Source organism: Zootoca vivipara, chromosome 12 (assembly GCF_965207765.1).
Source record: "Zootoca vivipara chromosome 12, rZooViv2.hap1.1, whole genome shotgun sequence".
NCBI lineage: Eukaryota > Metazoa > Chordata > Lepidosauria > Squamata > Lacertidae > Zootoca > Zootoca vivipara.
The window spans coordinates 29813157-29833786 of record NC_142595.1 but is presented as its reverse complement, the minus strand read 5'-3'; the positions used below and the strand labels follow the sequence as shown (position 1 = coordinate 29833786).

Here is a 20630-nt window from a genome sequence, read left to right as displayed (position 1 = left end):
GATTTTATCAATTTTCTGAAGAGAACTGGGCACTCAATCTGCCGCCGGCTCCAGGAGCTTCTCTCTCTGAGGAAAGCGATTGACTTGCTGTGTCCGAGCCTCACAACTTCTCCCACTCTCAGTGCCCTTATTAGGGCTTCCGGGGGGGGGGAGGCAAAAAACGGCATCCGCCAAGTCTCCACGTCTTCGGAATGCTCGATCTGAAGATTTTTCAGGGGTTCGCGCACTCTGCGGAGCCCCCCAAACCTAAAAAAGACGGGAGTGAAATTCCTCCCCGTCCGCCGGCAATGACGCCAAATCTGGAAGTCCTGATGGGATTTATTTCAATCTGCCAGCGGGAAACTGTTTAAAATACGGGGGTTTCCTGCGAAAAATGGGAGACTTGGCAGCTATGGTCTGGAGATTTCAGCAAATGGTTTCACATCATTTATAGCAACTGCTTTTGTGTCCAATTATGTTTGAAACCATGGTGCCCAATCTCTAAGCAAACCATATGTATGTATGAAAAAAGATTGTGAAATGGTTGTGTATGATGCACAAAGTCTGGACACATTCTGCCCCCGCCCCTTTATTTTTCATGTCACTGGTACACACCACCCCAATATCCCCAAACAGATTGGGTGCCAGGAGTTCTGGGTTCTTACCCAGGGTCTGTGTTTCTTTTTGGACAATGAGGCAAGGTGGAGACTCAGGTGTCTTTAGGATATATGGTTTATTTACACATGTCTACAACTTGAGCCTAGATGAAGACGTTCAATGCATTACAATCCAAGAGGACTACTTGTTTCTCCCATAGGCACAGCAGGCTTGCGTCTGCGAAATCAGCCATGTTCTCTTTCTTTTTTGTTACAGCCTTTCACAGTCAACCCACATGATGCTCTTCGGGTCCCCTGCTTCCACCTTGTTGCCACTAACTCAGGGAAAAATTATACATCTCCGAGCCTTGTCATTTAAACTGAAATACTACACCCTTTAAATCCTGTTGTCTCTGCCCATTAAAACACAGCTGAAGGAGGGGTCACAGTCCCACATCAACCCTCCCCAACTCACAAAGTCTTCACCCTTTTGATGGCTGCCTTTTGATGGCTACCTTTTGATGGCAACCAGGGCTGGAGTGGATGAAAGTTTTCCAAGATCACTCTGCACATGTCTGCACACTTATGGGCTTGGCAGTTAATCACTGTCATCAATTCTCCCTATTTTCTTAAAGACCCTCACAGAAGAAAAAATTATCAAGTTCCCACCTTTTTTCCAGCCGTGTCTGAGTAGGCATAATCAGTTAGCTTACAAATCTATAGACTACAGAATGTGGTTCCCAAGTGTAAAGGAAATTTATGGGCCAAAGACACCTCAAATAAGGCTATGTACAACAGAATTAAGTAAGTTTTTTTAATTATTATTTTGTGTAAATTGCATATACAAACATATAAATGAGAACAAAATACATCATTTCAGGAAAGTGCATATAAAATGTCTATTTGAGTAGTGCGCTTTAGAAAATATTAACAATTTCAATGTGCATCTTTTTTGCACTTTTGTTGCTGCTGCTGCTATTGGCATCCATCTGTCTGGAGAGAAAACAGAATAAAATCAAACTACTGCAGAATCATAATGCCTTTGAAAATGTAAAGCATTAAAAACTTTTTCTGTCTACTTAGAAGACCGGTTGAACTCAGTTGGTCTTACTCCAAGCAAGACCCCATCTGCAGCATGCAATTAAAGCAGTATTATACCACCTTTGGGACATGGGTGGCACTGTGGTCGGCGGTTCGAATCCCCACGACAGGGAGACCTCCCGTTGCTCGATCCCTGCTCCTGCCAACCTAACAGTTCGAACACACTTAAAAGTGCAAGTAGATAAATAGGTACCGCTCCAGTGGGAATGTTAATGGCATTTCTGTGCGCTGCTCTGGTTCACCAGAAGTGGTTCAGTCATGCTAGCCACATGATCCGGAAGCTATACGCCAGCACCCTTGGCCAGTAAAGTGAGATTATGGCCGCAACCCCCGAGTCGTCTACGACTGGACCCAACAATCAGAGGTCCCTTTACGTTCATACCACTTTTAATAGTCATAGATTCCCCAAAATAATCTGGGGAGGTGTAGTTTGTCAGGGGTCCTAAGGGTCATTAGGATACCACTATTACCTCCACAGAATTTAAACTCTGATAGTCGTTTAACAATACCCCTTCGCAGGGAAATCTAGGAATTGTAGCTGTGTGATTATTGTTTAGTGGTATGATACTGTTTTAAATGGATAGTGCAAATGGAACCTAAATGTGTATAGAACTGTATCCTGGTTTGCTGTTGCAGCATTTAATAACAGACAATGCTTAATCTAAAAGCACAAATTCAAAAACTAAAACCTGCTAAATCATCATTCTAAAAACTATCAGAGAGGGACTTAATATTGTGTTACTGGATTGTGTGATTTTAAATCATTTAAATTGTTCATTGCTCAGAGAACCCCAGTTATAACTTATGGGTGGATAATAAATGTAATGAATTGATAAATAAATAAATGTACTTTCAAAGACATTCATTATCTTTTAATTATATTTTCAGAAATAGCAGAAAATCTATATTCCTTGGGGGAGTTCTTTGCCCAGTTGTGTTGAACTCCCATGTACCAGGGAACACAACAAACTTAACAATATAGTGGCAATATTGTACTGCCAATGAAAACAGACTTTTCACTGTCATGAAGGGTGGGAGGCAATGGAGTGGGGTGAGAAAACATAAATAAAATTTCAGCAGTGCCCGTATGGCTAGATCGTCATCTAAAGACAACAGAGAGGAAGACATTTCATTATTTGGAGAGAAAAAATGGAAGTAAGAAAAATAGTAAGTTATTAATATCATTTTACTTTGAATGACTGGACATTTATGTCTTTCTTTCTTCCTTCCTTCCTTTCTTTCTTTAACTAACTAACTAGTCATCAAATCCCTACATTTCCCCTCTTGAAATGATTGTCCCACTTAAATCAAGGCATGTGAGAGGCACTGATAATTGGATTCTTTCTTTTGGCAATGTAAATAGTACTTTAATTTAAGTACCAAATATGAGATATTGGCTCTTATACTGATTAATCCTATTTCCTACAATATGCAGTATTCAGATCATTTCCAGAGGGGTAGTCATATGTCATCCAAGTGGACACATATTAATCTGCATTAATTAAAAGACTTTACTATACTCATTTTTTTACTACAATCCAACCTTAAGAAACTACGTATTTGTTTATTTTATGTTATCCTGAAAGTTTGAGACCAAGTGAGGGACTCTTTATAGAACATTAATTAGAAAAATTAACTGATTACAAAGTCGAAGCTCTCAGAATTCTCCATTCCATTTTGCATGAATGGGGAGGGAAGCTGCTTCTCCTTTTGGTACTCTTTGACTACATCCTCCTCTACATCTGAGGTAAGACTGGGAAGAGAGACATAGCAATAGTCTTTAAGTGATCCCAACATTCCCTTTATTGTGTGAAAGGGAAACAAGAACAACCTGAGACCTACAGTGCTTCTAGGGGAAATGATCATCATTCGATCTTTTGGAATACATAGCAAAATACACCAGCAAACAGTGATTTTATTTCAGGCTGTATTGTGGGCTAAGAATATCTGGTACCCTTTAGATAATGAAACAGCATCTCCTAAACAGCCCAAATAAAGTGAACATTTTACTGAGCCATAGTGCTACACTGCATGTTGGGAAGCTACACTAACACTATAATACAATGTAATGCACAGAGGCCCATTGTTGCTGAAAGGCAGAACATGGTGGGGCCGACTCAGGTGGCAGAAAAAGGCATTGTGCAGACTGAGTGGTGATTTGAAATACCACTTCCAATACATTGGTCAAATTTTCAGGGTATCCTGTTAAAGAGATTCAAGGGAAATGTATTCTTTCTGAATGTACGGATAGGTGTCAACCAGCCATAGAACTCCCTAAAATGGCATTCTGGAGGGATTGTCGAGAAATGATACACTTCATAGGGTTATCCTAAAATACAACACAAACCCTGAAAGAATAATTTCCTGTGGTATGGGTGATTCAGGATACATCCAATTCCTTTGCGAAAACCTACTGCTATCTCTAACCAATAAACTTGTCTTTCATGAAGCCCATCCCTCAATGGCCAAGGCTCACTTCACATGCTCCCTCAATAACTACAAAGAGAAGCTAGATTATTTAGCGTTGAGCATGATAGTGTTGAGCATGATGGTTGGACAGTGTTCTCGAAGCTACGAACATGAGTTTGACCAAACTGCGGGAGGCAGTGGAAGACAGGAGTGCCTGGCGTGCTATGGTCCATGGGGTCACGAAGAGTCGGACATGACTAAACGACTAAACAACAACAACAATGATAGTGTTGTAAATTTAGTGTGATGGATTCTAATTGTTTCTTCATAGAGGGTTTAATATTTATTCATTAAACCGTTTCAGGCTGAATTAAATACAGTTGTTGTTTTCTTCCAGGGTTGCAATGCTACTTATCATTAAGTAAAAAATGGATAATCAAACATCAGTGTCTGAGTTTCTTCTCTTGGAGTTCTCAGATGTTTGGGAACTGCAGATTCTACACTTCTTTCTCTTCCTTGGAATGTTCTTGGCAACTGTGACAGGGAATCTTCTCATAATTTTGGCAGTAGCTTTTGACCACCGCCTGCACACCCCAATGTACTTCTTTCTGGTGAATTTGGCAATGCTGGACCTTGGCTCTGTTTCAGTCATTATTCCCAAATCCATGGTCAATTCCCTCATGAACACAAGGCACATTTCATATTATGGATGTGTTGTTCAAGTCCTTTCGTTTATCTTCTTTGCTGGATGTGATGTTTTCCTCCTTACAGTCATGGCATATGATCGGTACTTTGCCATTTGTGATCCTCTGCTATATGAAATGGTAATGAACAGGAGAGCTTGCACCCAAATGGTTGCTGGTGTCTGGGTTGGTGGCCTTCTAAATGCAGCGATACACACCGGTGGAACATTTTCAATGCCATTCTGTTCCAATGTTGTCAATCAGTTCTTCTGTGAAATCCCACAATTACTTAAACTTGCGTGTTCTGACTTGTACCTAATTGAAATTGGAATTCTTATGTTTACTACTACAATTGGAGTTGTATGTTTCATCTTCATCATTGTTACTTATGTACACATCTTCAGTGCTGTTCTGAAAATCCCTTCAGCCAAGGGAAGAAGAAAGGCCTTCTCAACTTGTCTACCCCACCTCATTGTCTTATCCACATTGTTCCTTACAGCAGGCTTTGCTTATCTCACACCCACCTCTAACACTGCCCCGCAACTGGATTTGGTGTTTACTATACTATATTCCATGGTTCCACCCATGCTGAATCCAGTAATTTACAGCATCAGAAATAAGGACCTCAAGGTTGCCCTGGCAAAACCTTTAGGTCTGAGGTAATCTTTTAAAAAACACTTTCTCTGTTGTTTTCTTTAAGCAATGGTTTAGGTTGTACTTTCTTGTCATATTATTTTATAGAGAAAAGAAATAAGTGATGCTTGGGATTAAATCTACAATGGACCTTTTGGGGTAATAGTGGAGGAGTGGGGCTAGATTGAATCCTAAGCTCATTTGGCTCATTTATATGGTCTAGCACACTGCATAGAAGACTATTTGAAAGGTTTGCTTTCCTTCTGTCAGGCTTAGGCAGAGTAGCAGCCCAGCCTTGCTGCTGAATGGTGTTTGGCTCTAGTGTAAAATTACACTGGTTTAACATACACCAGCTGCTTTCAAATGAATTTCATGTGTATAGGATTGCTATATTTGTACATTCTTTCACAGAGAGAATTTAGCAGTTGGAGCAAACTTTAAAAAGAGTAATACCCAATTTAAGGGCTTCACCACACTTCTACTTGTCCCCTGCTTAGAACTCACAGGTCTGAGCAGCTTTCTGGGTCCAAGCAGTTTTGCCTTTACTCTGCCTCTTTCCTCCTGCTCTTCTGCGCTAAATCAGAGTGAACAGAAATCCACGGAAAACCTGACTGCTGTTTGTTCCAATTCAGTGCTCAAGATAGGATTATTTTTTTACAACTCTGCTGATGTAATCTGTAGCAGCGATTTACCAAAATCCATTTCCAGGAGGCTTCCGGTCTTGCGCCAGCGCCGTCCGGTGGGGTTTGCTTCGAACTCCGAGGCAGCCCGTCTTTGCGAGGGGGGGGAGCAGCGGGAGCAACGCTGCACCCCATAGAACCCAGTGTCGAGCGTCACTGGGGCAAATGCTCAGCGGTGCCCCATTCCGACTCCCCAGCTCTCCGGTAGGCTCTAATAAGAGTGCCTGTGCAGGAAGGGTTGAAGTCGTGGGGGCCATTTTGAGCACGATCGTTGCCCTCGTGGAGAGAAGCTCCGAACCGGAGGCGGAGAGCGCTGGATACTCTCTAAAGAAGGACTGAAAAGATTGGAAACCATGAGTAAAAGGACTTAAAATTTTTTAATTGACTTTAAATTTGGAATGGGGGTGAGACTTAAAAATGGAAGCCGATTTCCCCCCACTGATGAAAGAGGAAGCAGTAAAAGGAGCATTACCCGATGCCAGGGAAAGGAAATTTGTAGCTTAAACAATTCCAAGGATTGAAGAAAAGAAAATTCTCCCCCAGAGGCAGGGCAAAGGGGGAGAACTGTATTAAGGTTGGAAAATCCCTGCAAACAGAGGAAATTAAAGAGAGAAGCCCCTCCCCCTCTCCCGAAAGCGGCAACCTGGACAGAACAGCAAACGGATGGGGAGGATATAAAAGAAATAGTGGAATGGACTTTTAGAGACTTTTAAGTGAATAAAAGGCTGAACTGAGGGAAAGTAGAGATTGGACTGTTTAAATTGGATTTGTTGCAGCCAGATTGAAATAAAAATCAAGGTCATAATAGTTGGAATTGGCATATTGCATCCAGTTGGCAGAAAGCAGAATAGTTGCGGAATATCCAATTGGAAAAAGAATCACTTCCATGCCTCTTTCCGTCCTCTGGGACTCTTCGTGGCAGGAGGGGTTCTGGGGGACGGGGGAGGGAGGGGTGAGAAATGGGAATAAAAGAGAAATTATTAAAGAATATGGATAGTATATTAATATAAGATTGGAAAAATTTAAAATAGAATGAGGAATATGATAAGAAAACTGTTAAATATGATTCAAAAATGAAAATCAAATAGAGGGGAGATCGGGGAAGCCCACATAAAAACAATGTTTATGAAAAATGATTAGTTAATAATATATTTTTTTCTCTTTTTCTTTTTCCTTTTTCTTCTTTTTCTTCTTTTTTCCCCTTGCTTTTCTTTTTTGAGTGCGTATTAAGATTGGATAGATGGTTGGGTGGATACCCACTTGCGTCTCTCCTGCAAACCTGGAGCCTCTTGGTGGCAGGGGGGGGGTTCCTGGGGTGGGAGACAGGAGTGGGGAGAAATTCAATCATAAAATGAACCACTGTCGACTGCCCGTTCTTCGGGGGATCCTCTTGTGGGAGGAGAGGGCTCTTGGAGGGTGGACAGAAGTAGGTGGAAAATATGTTATGTTTGTTTATGTATGTTCTTTTTACTATGCAGAATCAATAAAAGATTATATATATAAAAAAACACAGCTGAAGGAGGTGCCACAGCCCCACCCCAACCTTCCCCAACTCACAAAGTCTTCACTCTTTTGATGGCTGCTTTTTGTTGGCAACCAAGGCTGAAGTGGATGAAAGTTCATCAAGATCAGTCTGGACATGTCTGCACACTCATGGGCTTGGCAGTTAATCACTGTCATCAATTCTCCCTATTTTTCTTAAACACCCTCACAGAAGAAAAAAATATCAAGTTCCCACCTTTTATTTCGGACGTTTCTTAGTAGGCATATTCAGTTAGCCCACAAATCTTAAGCCTAGAAAAGTCTAAAGAAAATTTATGGGCCAAAGACAGCCCAAATCAGGCCTTGTTCAACAGAATTAAGAAAGGTTTTTAATTATTATTTGGTGTAAATTGCATATACAGACATATAAATGAGAACAAAATACATCATTTCAGGAAATTGCATATAAAATGTCTATTTGAATAGTGCACTTTAGAAAATATATACAATTTCAATGTGCGTGTTTTTTGCACTTTTGTTGCTGCTGCTGCTATTGGCATTCATCTATCTGGAGAGAAAATGGGATAAAATCAAACAACTGCAGAATCATAACGCCTTTGAAAATTTAAAGCATAAAATACTTTTTCTGTCTACTTAGAATACCTGATTTCCACCATGCAATTAAAGCAGTATTATACCACTTTAGGGACACAGGGGGCACTGTGGTCTAAACCACTGAGCCTAGGGCTTGCCAATCAGAAGGCGGTTCAAATCCCCGTGACAGGGAGAGCTCCCATTGCCCGATCCCTGCTCCTGCCAACCTAGCAGTTTGAAAGCACTTCAAAGTGCAAGTAGATAAATAGGTACCTCTCCGGCAGGAAGGAAAATGACATTTCTGTGTGTTGCTCTGGTTCACCAGAAGTGGCTTAGTCATGCTAGCCACATGATCCGGAAGCTGTACGCCGGCTCCCTTGGTCAGTAAAGCGAGATTATGGCCACAACCCCCGAGTCGTCCACGACTGGACCCAACAATCAGAGGTCCCTTTACATTTATACCACTTTTAATAGTCATAGATTCCCCAAAATATTCTGGGGAGCTGTAGTTTGTCAGGGGTCCTAAGGGTCATTAGGATACCACTATTACCTCCACAGAATTTAAACTCTGATAGTGGTTTAACAATACCTCTCCGCAGGGAAATCTGGGAATTGTAGCTGTGTGATTATTGTTTAGTGGTATGATACTGTTTTAAATGGATAGTGCAAATGGGGCCCAAATGTGTATAGAGCTGTATCCTGGTTTGCTGTTGCAGCAATTAATAACATACAATGCTTAATCTAAAAGAAGAAATTCAAAAACTAAAACCTGCTAAATCTTAATCGTTTAAAAACTATCGGAGAGGGACTTAATATTCCGTTACTGGATTGTGTGATTTTAAATCATTTAAATTGTTCATTGCTCAGAGAACACCAGTTATAACTTATGGGTGTATAATAAATGTAAATGTAATTGATAAATAAATAAATGTACTTTCAAAGACATTCATTATCTTTTAATTATATTTTCAGAAATAGCCGAAAATCTATTTTTCTTGGGGGAGTTCTTTGCCCAGTAGTGTTAAACTCTTGAGAGCATGTGCCAGTGAACACAACAAACCTAATAATATAGTGGCAATATTGTACTGCCAATGAAAACAGACTTTTCACTGCCATGAAGGGTGGCAGGCTATGGAAGGGGGTGAGAGAACATGAATAAAATTTCAGCTCTGCCCAAACAGATAGATGGTCATCCAAAGACAACAGAGAGGAAGACACATAATCATTTGGAGAGAGAGAAATGGAAAGAAGAAAAATAGTAAGTTATTAATAGCATTTTACCTTGAATGACTGGACATTTATGTCTTTTTTAGTTACCTAACTAACTAACTAACTAGTCATCAACATTTTTCTTCTTGAAATGATTGTCCCCACTTAAATCAAAGCATGTGAGCTACTCTTAGAGGCACTGATGATTTGATACTTTCTTTTGGCAATGTAAATAGTACTTTAATCTAAGAACCAAATATGAGATATTGGCTCTTACACTGATTGATTCTATTTCCTACAACATGCAGTATTCAGATCATTTCCAGAGGGGTAGTCATATGTCATCCAAGTGGAAACACATTAATCTGCATTAATTAAAAGACATTACTATAACTGTTGGTGACTACAATCCAAACTTAAGGAGAACTACATGTGTGTGTTTTTTAAATGTTATCCCGAACCTTTGTGACCAACTGAGGGACTCTCTCCTAAACAGCCCAAATGAAACGAACATTCTACTGAACCATAGTGCTACAGTGCATGTTGGGAAGCTACACTAAATTTTCAGAGACACCGTTGATGGAATCTTTCAGGGAGTTGGAGATGGCGTTTATAAGTGTTCCATCTTTCACAAGCATACAGTTAGGATAGTAGTACAATAGCTTTGTAAACATGCACTTCAATCAGGAGAAAGCTGCATTCACTGAGCTCAGGCGATGCTGTATTTTAGCACCAATGTCGATCCTTATGGAAAGATAACTGCCCAGGTAGGAGAAGTGATTGACCCTTTCCAACGTTACACCATTGAGTTGGATTTGTGGCGTTGCAGAGGGGTTGTTTTGTGCTTGTTGGTGCAGCACTTTGGGGTTTTTTTGGATGTTGAGCAACAGGCCAAGCTTTTCGTTAGCTTCTGCAAAGATCCTCTATGGTAAATTTAGTGTGATGGATTCTAATTGTTTCTTCATAGAGGATTTGATATTTATTCATTATACCGTTTCAGACTGAATTAAATACAGTTGTTGTTTTCTTCCAGGGTTGCCATGCTACTTATCATTAAGTAAAAAATGGATAATCAAACATCAGTGTCTGAGTTTCTTCTCTTCGAATTCTCAGAAGTTCGGGAACTGCAGATTCTACACTTCTTTCTCTTCCTTGGAATGTTCTTAGCAACTGTGACAGGGAATCTTCTCATAATCTTGGCAGTAGCTTTTGACCACCACCTGCACACCCCAATGTACTTCTTTCTGGTGAATTTGGCAATGCAGGACCTTGGCTCTGTTTCAGTCATTATTCCCAAATCCATGGTCAATTCCCTCATGAACACAAGGCACATTTCATATTATGGATGTGTTGTTCAAGTCCTTTCGTTTCTCTTCTTTGTTGGATGCGATGTTTTCCTCCTTACAGTCATGGCATACGATCGGTACATTGCCATTTGTGATCCCCTGCAATACGAAATGGTAATGAACAGGAGAGCTTGCACCCAAATGGTTGCTGGTGTGTGGGTTGGTGGCCTTCTGCATGCAGTTTTAAACACTAGCGGCACTTTTTCAATACCCTTCTGCTCCAATGTTGTCAGTCAGTTCTTCTGTGAAATCCCACAGTTACTTAAGCTTGCGTGTTCTGACTTGTACCTGATTGAAATTGGAATTCTTATGTTTAGTTTTACAATTGGGGTTGGCTGTTTCATTTTCATCATTGTTACTTATGTACACATCTTCAGTGCTGTTCTGAAAATCCCTTCAGCCCAGGGAAGAAGAAAGGCCTTCTCAACTTGTCTACCCCACCTCATTGTCTTCTCCACATTTTTACTTACAGTTTGCTTTGCCTACCTCAGGCCCACCTCTAACACTGCCCCACAACTGGATTTGGTATTTACTATAATATATTCCATGGTTCCTCCCATGCTGAATCCAGTAATTTACAGCATCAGAAATAAGGACCTCAAGGTTGCCCTGGCCAAACTTTTATGTCTGAGGTAATCTTTTAAAAAATGCTTTCTTTGTTGTTTTCTTTAAGCAATAGTTTGGTTTGTACTTGTCGTATTATTTTATAGAGAAAGGGAATAAGCTATACTTGACTTTAAATCTAAGGTGGATCTCATGTTCTTCCCCAAGATTCATACTCTGATCACCCTAATGTCACGTGGAGGTTAATTTTTTCCCCTTTTTTAATAAATCCATTTTTATTATGTTTTCTGCACCCATGAAGATTCCTCAAAGTGCATTAAAACAAATAAAATATAGAAGTAAGAAAATAACTTAAGAGGGGCAATCCTACAGCAAGATCTTCAGGGATAAGCAGCTTGGGATTTAGTGTATCTATGGTTTGGTCAACTGTTTTTCAACATTTAGTTCCTGACCCCACCTCTGTTGAAGACACACCAGTATAAAATGCTCAGACAACTCAGCGGAAGCTGGTTGAGCTGTGGGTGGCATAAATTTCAAAAAAAGGGCTGTTCCACAGACATGCTTGGGGTAGGACTGGGAGAAGTGGGCTAGGCTGTATTTTAAGCCTATTTCTCTCTGTCTCATGGCCTAGCAGCCGGCATAGAAAACTGTTTGAAAGGTAAGTCCAAATTGAGGGCAGTCAGGGGGCATGGCAGAAGCAGGTGCAGGGTGTGTGTGTGCTTAGGCTGTATCCTAAGCCTACTCAGCTAGGTCATGTAACCTGGTTTAGAACACTCTCATTTTAAAACAATAATTTTTAATTAAATCCTCACAGCATATTACAACATCACACAAACATACAATATCCCACCCTAACCAAGATGATAAAGTTTAGGCAATGTATCAGAAATAACATCCAAATACAATATAAGTTCCAGAAAACATTTTCACATAGGGCAATATACAGATTATGCTAACCAAAAGGTTTTATAGTGTGAAGGGAGTCCTCTGTTTAAATTTTTAGCCATGTACTTAATAAAACCATACCAATCAGTTGCAATTGAATCATTATGCTTCAATCTTTGTGCCAATTTTATTTTATTGCTCTCTTTTTCCCCTCAAGTGCTACTTGCCCTAATTTATTTCACCAGTTTATCTAAAAAGCAACCCCTTTCTTGTATATTGTTATTATGAGCCTGGCTCCTAGACAACCTCTGAGGGGTCTCTGAGCTAGTGTTATTTCCTGTCAAAGGTTAAGAAGCAGTGCCAGGTCTGGACAGGTCTGGAGGTGTTTTTTCCAGGGACTGATTTTATTTCAACAAATACTTCCAGAACTGAACCACTCTCCCACACCTCCACCACATATGCTGATTTGAGCAAACATTCCACAAGGTGATCAGCAGTTTGCTGAAAAAGAAAAGTGTGGGGTAAATGTATAGGCATGAGATATCCCTTTCAAGTACTACCTCTTTTGGCAAGGTTGAGACAGATTTTAAAGGAAGTTTCAGTTTCCCCCACACTGAAGTCCAGACACAATGAAGTTGGAAAATTGCCAGACTTCAGAACTCTTATCAGTTGCTGGACTTTGTGAGCAACTGAACTAAGGACATGGCTGTGGACTTTAACACAGCAAAGACTTTGAAACAAAGAACCCTCTCTGGGCTCAGAGAGAGAAGACAACTTGTAGCACCTGTAAATACTGTATGTATAGTAGTGCATGTTGGTGTTTGCCTAGTGAAGACCACTCTGCTAAATGACTGTTTTCTGTGGTGAGTTTTACTGCTTGCCTGAGCTTCCACAACACATGCACCCAACACCCCAACAGCCTGTCCTTGGCCAGTGCAGGTAAATCATAGAAACATAGTTGAAAGGGACCCTAAGGGTTATCTACTCCAACCCGCTTCAATGCATTCATGACAGATGTCCATCCAACTTCTGCTTAAATGATAAAGATAAAGATTGACACTGTGTTTATCTAAACCACTGCATCAAAAACAAAATTTCTTTTTTAAGAAATTGGTTTATGGATATTATACTAAAAAAGCAACAAGAATGGTCTTATGTATCTTTGTTTTTATATGGTTTTGGCATTTTAGTTATGGCCTTTTTTAAGCAAATGGGTTATGCTGCTGCTGCTGCTGCTGCTGTTGCTGTTGTTTAGTCGTTTAGTCATGTCTGACTCTTCGTTGACCAGAGCACGCTCACTTGGGGAGGTAGCTGGGGTTGCCACCAGGCTTGCATGGTGGATACTGAACTCCCAGGCAGGCATTGTACACAAGAAGCACAAGAAAGACCAGTGTAATTGCTGCCTGCCCGGCATTTCACTTGCCCATCCATTCCCAAGAGCAAGGGGTGGCAGACTTGCTGGCTAGTCTACCTCAACCAATTCCTTGTTTCTCTAAGACCACCTCAGTTTCTGGCCAACCCCAGAGGCACCATTTGCCTGGGGAGCTTATAGCCAGAGCCACTGCAACAAAGAGCCATGCAAGCCTAACGGAGGCAGAAACATGAGTGGGCAACAGAGGGGGGAGGGAAGAAAAGGGGGATGGAGGCCATGGTTGCCCACATCACCCCTGACCACCATTCAAGGCATCTAAGGGTGCCACGGCACACTGGATGAAAACCACTGGTGTAAAAGATTTCAGTCTTAGATGTGTTAATTTAAGCAGCTGCTGCCAGCAACTCACCCCACCACACACACTTAGAGAAAAGTGATTTAGGAACTTAAAAACCCCCACTCTGGTGCAAGCGCCTAAGCAGAACTTTGGATGATATAAACATAGCTGCAACTCAACCCTCAAAATACACATCTGATTCACAGCTGCTGAGCTGTAGGAGGCTTGTGAGAATTAAACCTTCTGGGTATAATTAGTAATGAGACATTGATAAAGCTCATTGCTAACCATTTCATCCCTTTGCAGAATAGCTTAGTTTCCAATATCTGCCCTTCAGTGATAGAGATTGCATTGGTTGGAATGAGTCTCGAAGACAGGGAGGGCAGTCAGAGAGCCACCATCAAAGGATTCTTTCATTTTGGCTTCTCTTTCCAAAAGATAGGAGTGCAGAGAGAACACACCACCAGGGTAGGTTTCTTGGCAAGGTGGATGATGTAGCAACGGAGGAGGCACCAGCTTTTTCGGGCAAGTCATCACAAATAATCAAAGCATGTTTGCCAAGAAAGATTTCCTGGTTCAACTGAATGAGAAAGAATGAGAAAGAAGGAGTATGGCAGCTTTCTTTCCTGGGCACCAAACAAAGGTATGAAAGACGCAATGATGAACCAGTCAAGAGTAAGTGGATTCCTTCTACATGGATTCCCTGATATTCAGGAGGTGCAGATATTTCACATCAACTTTTTTGTCATAATATATTTGGTGGCCCTCATAGAAAACCTTATCATCATCACAGTCATCTTCTACAGCCATCAGCTTCATACACCCATGTACTTCTTTCTGGCCAACCTGTCATTGCAAGACATTAGCTCCATATCGGTTACAGTTCCCAAGTCCATTGCAAATTCCTTGATGAAGACCCAAACCATCTCTTACTCTGAATGTGTCTGCCAAATATTCTTCCTTGTTTTCTTCATGATGTCCCATTACGCCTTCCTTGGTGTCATGGCATATGATCGCTATGTTGCCATCTGCAATCCGCTGCATTATGAGACTGTCATGAACAAGAAAGCCTGCATTCAGATGGCAACCAGTGCATGGATTGGGGGACTTTTCTATACAACAATGTACACTGGAACAACATTCAAAGCTGAGTTCTGTTCTAATGTCATCAATCAGTTTTTCTGTGAAATCCCACAATTGCTGAAGAACTCTTGCCCTGACTCGGATACTACTGTGATTTGGGTTCTGACTTTTGGAGCTTGTTTAGCCTTCATCTACTTTGCTCTTATTGCTTTTTCTTATGTTCAGATCTTCAGAGCAGTCCTGAAAATCCCATCCAGACACGGGAAGCAAAAAGTCTTCTCTACTTGTTTGCCTCATCTTATTGTTATCACCCTGTTTTTGGTAAGTGGCACCTTTGTCTACTTAAGACCAACTTCCAGGTCCCCATCAGCATTTGACCTCTTGGTTTCTATGTTCTACTGCATGGTGCCACCAGTAATGAATCCAATCATCTATAGCATAAGAAACAAGGAGCTTAAAATGGCATTCTGGAAGTTGCTGGTAAATATTTTCCCCCAATTCTTAGACAAAATCCATTCTCCATTTTAGGAAACAGTTTCAGTTGCCTGGATGGTGTGCATAAATTTTGTTCAATCCTATGTTTGTTTACTTAGAAGTGGAAATCACTACATTGAACAGGAATTCTAGTCTCAGGAAAGTGTACAATGGATTGTAGCCTAATATCACACATTAGGTCATCTGTATATATCTTTAGGCCAGGGGTGAGTATCTGTCGCTTTCCGAGTGCTGTTGGACTACAACATCCATTCTCCCTATCTACTAGCCATACATGCTAGAGCTGATGGTAATTGGGTTACAGGAGATTATTGAAGATTATTGTGTATAGAAATGCCATTTCCCATTGAAATGGAGGACCAAAAACTTATTTAACACTGATATTAGTACTGAATGCGCAAAATGAACATGTGAGAATCCTTAACATTAAACTTTATAAAAAATTATATTCATTAATATTTGAATTAATTTTTACTTCTTGCTGTGGAGATACAGGCTGATAAAAACAAAATTGTATTCAACTGACCTTACCAATATACCTGTCCTTGCAGGTGCCATATATTTTCACTTGTTTTTAATCAATAATTTTGCCCAGATGCTATAAACCTGCATACATATATGAGAGGTAGGGTGGACGATGGCTTTGATGTGGCCACTATTTCCCCTTTGTTATGATTTCCCATCCCAGCACTGCTCGTAGCAGGAAGTCTCCTACCTCATGTTGCATTAGGTTCATGTTGCGTTTTTTCGGCTTGTGAACATGGCAAACCCAGAAGTGTACTTCTGCATACTTCATGCATGCACAGAAGCGTTCTGTGCGCTTCACACGTGCAGAAGCGCTCTATCATGCCACGTGCGTGTGCAGAAGTGGCACTCTAGTTACAGGCTTTTCGAGGTGCGAACCACCCTGGAACGGATTAAGACATCTAATGAGTCTACATGGGCAGAGCCTTCTCTGCAGTCTACATGGGCAGAGCCTTCTCTGCAGTGGCTCCACATTTCTGTAATGACTCTCTTAGCTGTGTCATGCTTCAACATTGCTGTCTTTTCAAATTTAGGTAAAAACTTTTCAGTGATATGCAAGGTGGTAATAGATCTGTTCCAAGCCAATACAAATCTCTTTGCTTCTGATGTATGCATTTAATTCCTTTTCTTTAATCTGTCAGTTCCTGCTATAACCAAGAACATATTGATAGAAACATATCAATAGAAACATATCAATATGTTTCTATATGCTGATGAATTTTCTCTCTCTGGGGAAGGACTGGTGAGGGTCAGTAGATGCTGGGAGGGTTGCGATTGATGCTTTTTAATAAACATTTTGAATGCACTATCATTTTGTTCTGTATATTTTTGTGTCTGTTCTGAAACTCAATACAAATATATATTTAAAAAACCCACTTCATTGTTCAGGCCTTTGGGAAAGGCTGAGATGCCCATCTTTCAATTATCAATGTCGTTATGACACCACATGATTAGAGGTGGTTTGTTCTGCTCTTCTTTTAAAATTAATATCACAAGCGGTATTGTGAGATTTTAAAAGGCTTTCTTTGAATGGACAAACTTTTCCCTATGTGGCTTGTTGTTGTTGTTTAGTCGTTTAGTCGTGTCCGACTCTTCGTGACCCCATGGACCATAGCATGCCAGGCACTCCTGTCTTCCACTGCCTCCCGCAGTTTGGTCAAACTCATGTTCGTAGCTTCGAGAACACTGTCCAACCATCTCGTCCTCTGTCGTCCCCTTCTCCTAGTGCCCTCCATCTTTCCCAACATCAAGGTCTTTTCCAAGGATTCTTCTCTTCTCATGAGGTGGCCAAAGTATTGGAGCCTCAGCTTCAGGACCTGTCCTTCCAGTGAGCACTCAGGGCTGATTTCCTTCAGAATGGATAGGTTTGATCTTCTTGCAGTCCATGGGACTCTCAAGAGTCTCCTCCAGCACCATAATTCAAAAGCATCAATTCTTCGGCGATCAGCCTTCTTTATGGTCCAGCTCTCACTTCCATACATCACTACTGGGAAAACCATAGCTTTAACTATACGGACGTTTGTAGGCAAGGTGATGTCTCTGCTTTTTAAGATGCTGTCTAGGTTTGTCATTGCTTTTCTCCCAAGAAGCAGGCGTCTTTTAATTTCATCTTTTAGCCTATGTGGCTAGCAAGGGTTAAATTCTGCTCAGTTTCTGTGTGCAGGCTTGGTCTCAGGAGGAAATAAGCATGCACAAAGAATGCATTTTAAACCCAGGGTTTTTTTTGTGTGTGCCCCAATCCAGCAGCTATCCTTAGAAAATAGGTTCTCCCTCCCCCCCCCCGGCAAGGTAAATGTAACCTAACTGAACACAATTTAGCTTCCATTGTTGATATCAGAACAAAAGAAAAGCTTGCTGACTGGGCTATACACGTGTTCACCCTGTTGTATGCCATCTTGGAAATCATTTAACTGACAGAAATTCAAAGTAAATAAATACATATATTCGATAAACAGACCATGTGAACTGAAATGCAGTGATCAAGGAGCCCAAGAAAGTAAAATCTCTCACTGCCTCCATTTCTTCCCCTTCTATTTGCCAGGAGGTGATGGGACCAGTGGCCATGATAGCAAGTAGGTCTACAGCCCTCCAAATGGAGTATAAAACATCAATCTACATTGTTCCTTGGATGCTAGTCTTAAATCATAGTCACACTGAGTTCCAAAGGACTTCATCCCATGTATTTGCAGTCCTGGATGTGTTAATTTAAATAGCAGCAGCCAACAACCCACAGGGTTATGCCATATAGAAAACTGATTTAGGAACATAAACAACCCACTCTGGTGCAAGCCCCTTTCATAAGCCAAAGCAGAACTTTGTATCATAGTCATTATAGCTGCATCTTAACCCTCAAATATGTACACATCTGATCCACATCTGCTGAGCTGTATGTAGAAGACTCGTGAGAATTAAACCTTCTGGGTATAATTAGAAGTGAGACATCGATAAAGCTCATTGCTATACCTTCCACCCTTCACCACATTCAGTACAGAGAGAAGGATTTCCCGATACAACCGAAAGAGAAGAAAGGGGTGGGTAGCTTTCTTTTCCTGGGCACCAAAGTCTGAGACACAATGATGAACCAGTCAAGAGTAAGTGGATTCCTTCTACATGGATTCCCTGATATTCGGGAGGTGCAGGTATTTCACATCAACCTTTTTGTCATAATATATTTGGTGGCCCTCACAGAAAATATCATGATCATCACAGTCATCTTCTACAGCCATCAGCTTCATACACCCATGTACTTCTTTCTGGCCAACCTGTCATTGCAAGACATTAGCTCCATATCGGTCACAGTTCCCAAGTCCATTGCAAATTCCTTGATGAAGACCCAAACCATCTCTTACTCTGGATGTGCCTGTCAAGTATTCTTCCTTGTTTTCTTCATGTTGTCTCATTATCTCCTCCTTGGTGTCATGGCATATGATCGCTATGTTGCCATCTGCAATCCACTGCATTATGAGACTGTCATGAACAAGAAAGCTTGCATTCAGATGGCAACCAGTGCATGGATTGGGGGACTTTTCTATGCAACAATGTACACTGGAACAACATTCAAAGCTGAGTTCTGTTCTAATGTAATCAATCAGTTTTTCTGTGAAATCCCACAACTGCTGAAGAACTCTTGCCCTGACTCGGATATCACTGTGATTTGGGCTCTGACTTTTGGAGCTTGTTTAGCTTTCACCTACTTTGCTCTTATTGCTTTTTCTTATGTTCAGATCTTCAGAGCAGTCCTGAAAATCCCATCCAGTCATGGGAAGCAAAAAGTCTTCTCTACTTGTTTGCCTCATCTTATTGTTATCTCCCTGTTTTTGGTAAGTGGTGACTTTGTCTATTTCAGACCAACCTCTAGCTCCCCATCAGCATTTGACCTCTTGGTGTCTTCATTCTACTGCATGGTACCCCCAGTAATGAATCCAATCATTTATAGCATAAGAAACAAGGAACTCAAAATGGCATTCTGGAAGTTTCTGGCCAATATTTCCCTCTATTCTTAGGCAAAAAACAATCTCCAATTCAGGTATCAGCTTCAGTTGCCTAGATGGCTTGCAAAAGTTATGTCTAGTCCTAGGTTGTTGTTGTTCTTACTCAGAAGTGGATATCACTGCATTGAATGGGAATTAGTTTCAGAAATGTATACCTTGGATTGTAGGTTTACATTGCATGTTTACTTCATCTATATAGATCTTTAGTCCGGGGGTGAATATCTGTGGCTTCTCACAACATCCATTCTCCCTATGTCCTAGCCATACTTGCTGGAGCTGATAGTAACTGGGGTGTTGAAGAATCGTGGAGATTGTTGTGCATAGCACTGCAATTTCCTATTGAAACCTGGAGGATCTCTAACCTATGTAGCACTGATGATTGAACTGAATTACCTAGTATGAACATGTTAAAACCTTCTATCTTAATAAGAAGCTTCTATTTATTAATATTTGAATTAATTTTTACTTCTTGGCGATATAAGCTTATAAAACCATAGTTTTATTCAACTGGCCTTACCTATATACCCATATCTTGCACGTCCCATAGTTTTTCACTTGTTTTTAATCAAGCATTTGTGTCTAGATGCTATAAAGCTGCATATATGACAGATAAGGTGGCAGATGGCTTTGATGCAGCCACAACTTCCCCTTTGTTATGATTCCACTGCATGTGGCATTAATTCTATATTTAGCCACATTGTTGGAGTAATGTGTGCACTGGAGAGAAAGGGGTAATTGTGGAAGAACAAGTGCTTTTTATTGTGCCCCCATCCTAGGAAAAGTGGGATTAAATGTTTTTTATATATACTTTATAAAGGAATGGGAGCTTGTGACTGGAATAAACCTGCCACAGTCTAAGTATCCTGCATTAATACCCCTAATGTAGATGGGAGGATTTTTTACTGGAATCCTTTAGATCCTCAATTGTGGGGGTCAAATGCAGCCCTTCAGGCCTCTCTACCTTGCTCTTGAGACTGTCCATTGGCCACACATCCTCACCAGCCAAATCCCCTCTCCAGCCCTCTTTCACATATTTTTTTAATGTTTTCCCTGGCTGGAATGTGCCCTTGAGCTCTAATAATGTCTCCTTTTTTGTCTGGATGGGGGATACACAGGGGTGTGAGAGTGTGATAGAAACTAGGCTACTTTACAGAGGTAAAATTTGC

At 40.9% G+C, this 20630-nt stretch overlaps 4 protein-coding genes across 4 annotated transcripts; all 4 read left to right on the top strand.

Annotated features, from left to right (window-relative positions):
- The first annotated feature begins 4513 nt into the window (after nucleotides 1-4513).
- On the top strand, nucleotides 4514-5431 carry LOC118077470 (olfactory receptor 14J1-like). Its single transcript, XM_035101081.3, has one exon. The coding sequence runs from the start codon at nucleotides 4514-4516 to the stop codon at nucleotides 5429-5431; it is 918 nt and encodes a 305-aa protein (XP_034956972.3).
- A 4999-nt stretch (nucleotides 5432-10430) lies between these two features.
- On the top strand, nucleotides 10431-11348 carry LOC118078475 (olfactory receptor 14C36-like). The gene has a single exon (XM_035102354.3). The coding sequence runs from the start codon at nucleotides 10431-10433 to the stop codon at nucleotides 11346-11348; it is 918 nt and encodes a 305-aa protein (XP_034958245.3).
- A 3179-nt stretch (nucleotides 11349-14527) lies between these two features.
- Nucleotides 14528-15481, top strand: LOC118078473 (olfactory receptor 14I1-like). Its single transcript, XM_035102351.3, has one exon. It carries the CDS (start codon nucleotides 14528-14530, stop codon nucleotides 15479-15481), a length of 954 nt encoding a protein of 317 aa, XP_034958242.3.
- Nucleotides 15482-18546: 3065 nt separating this feature from the next.
- Nucleotides 18547-19476, top strand: LOC118078472 (olfactory receptor 14A16-like). Its single transcript, XM_060281174.2, has one exon. It carries the CDS (start codon nucleotides 18547-18549, stop codon nucleotides 19474-19476), a length of 930 nt encoding a protein of 309 aa, XP_060137157.2.
- The last annotated feature ends 1154 nt before the right edge of the window (nucleotides 19477-20630 follow it).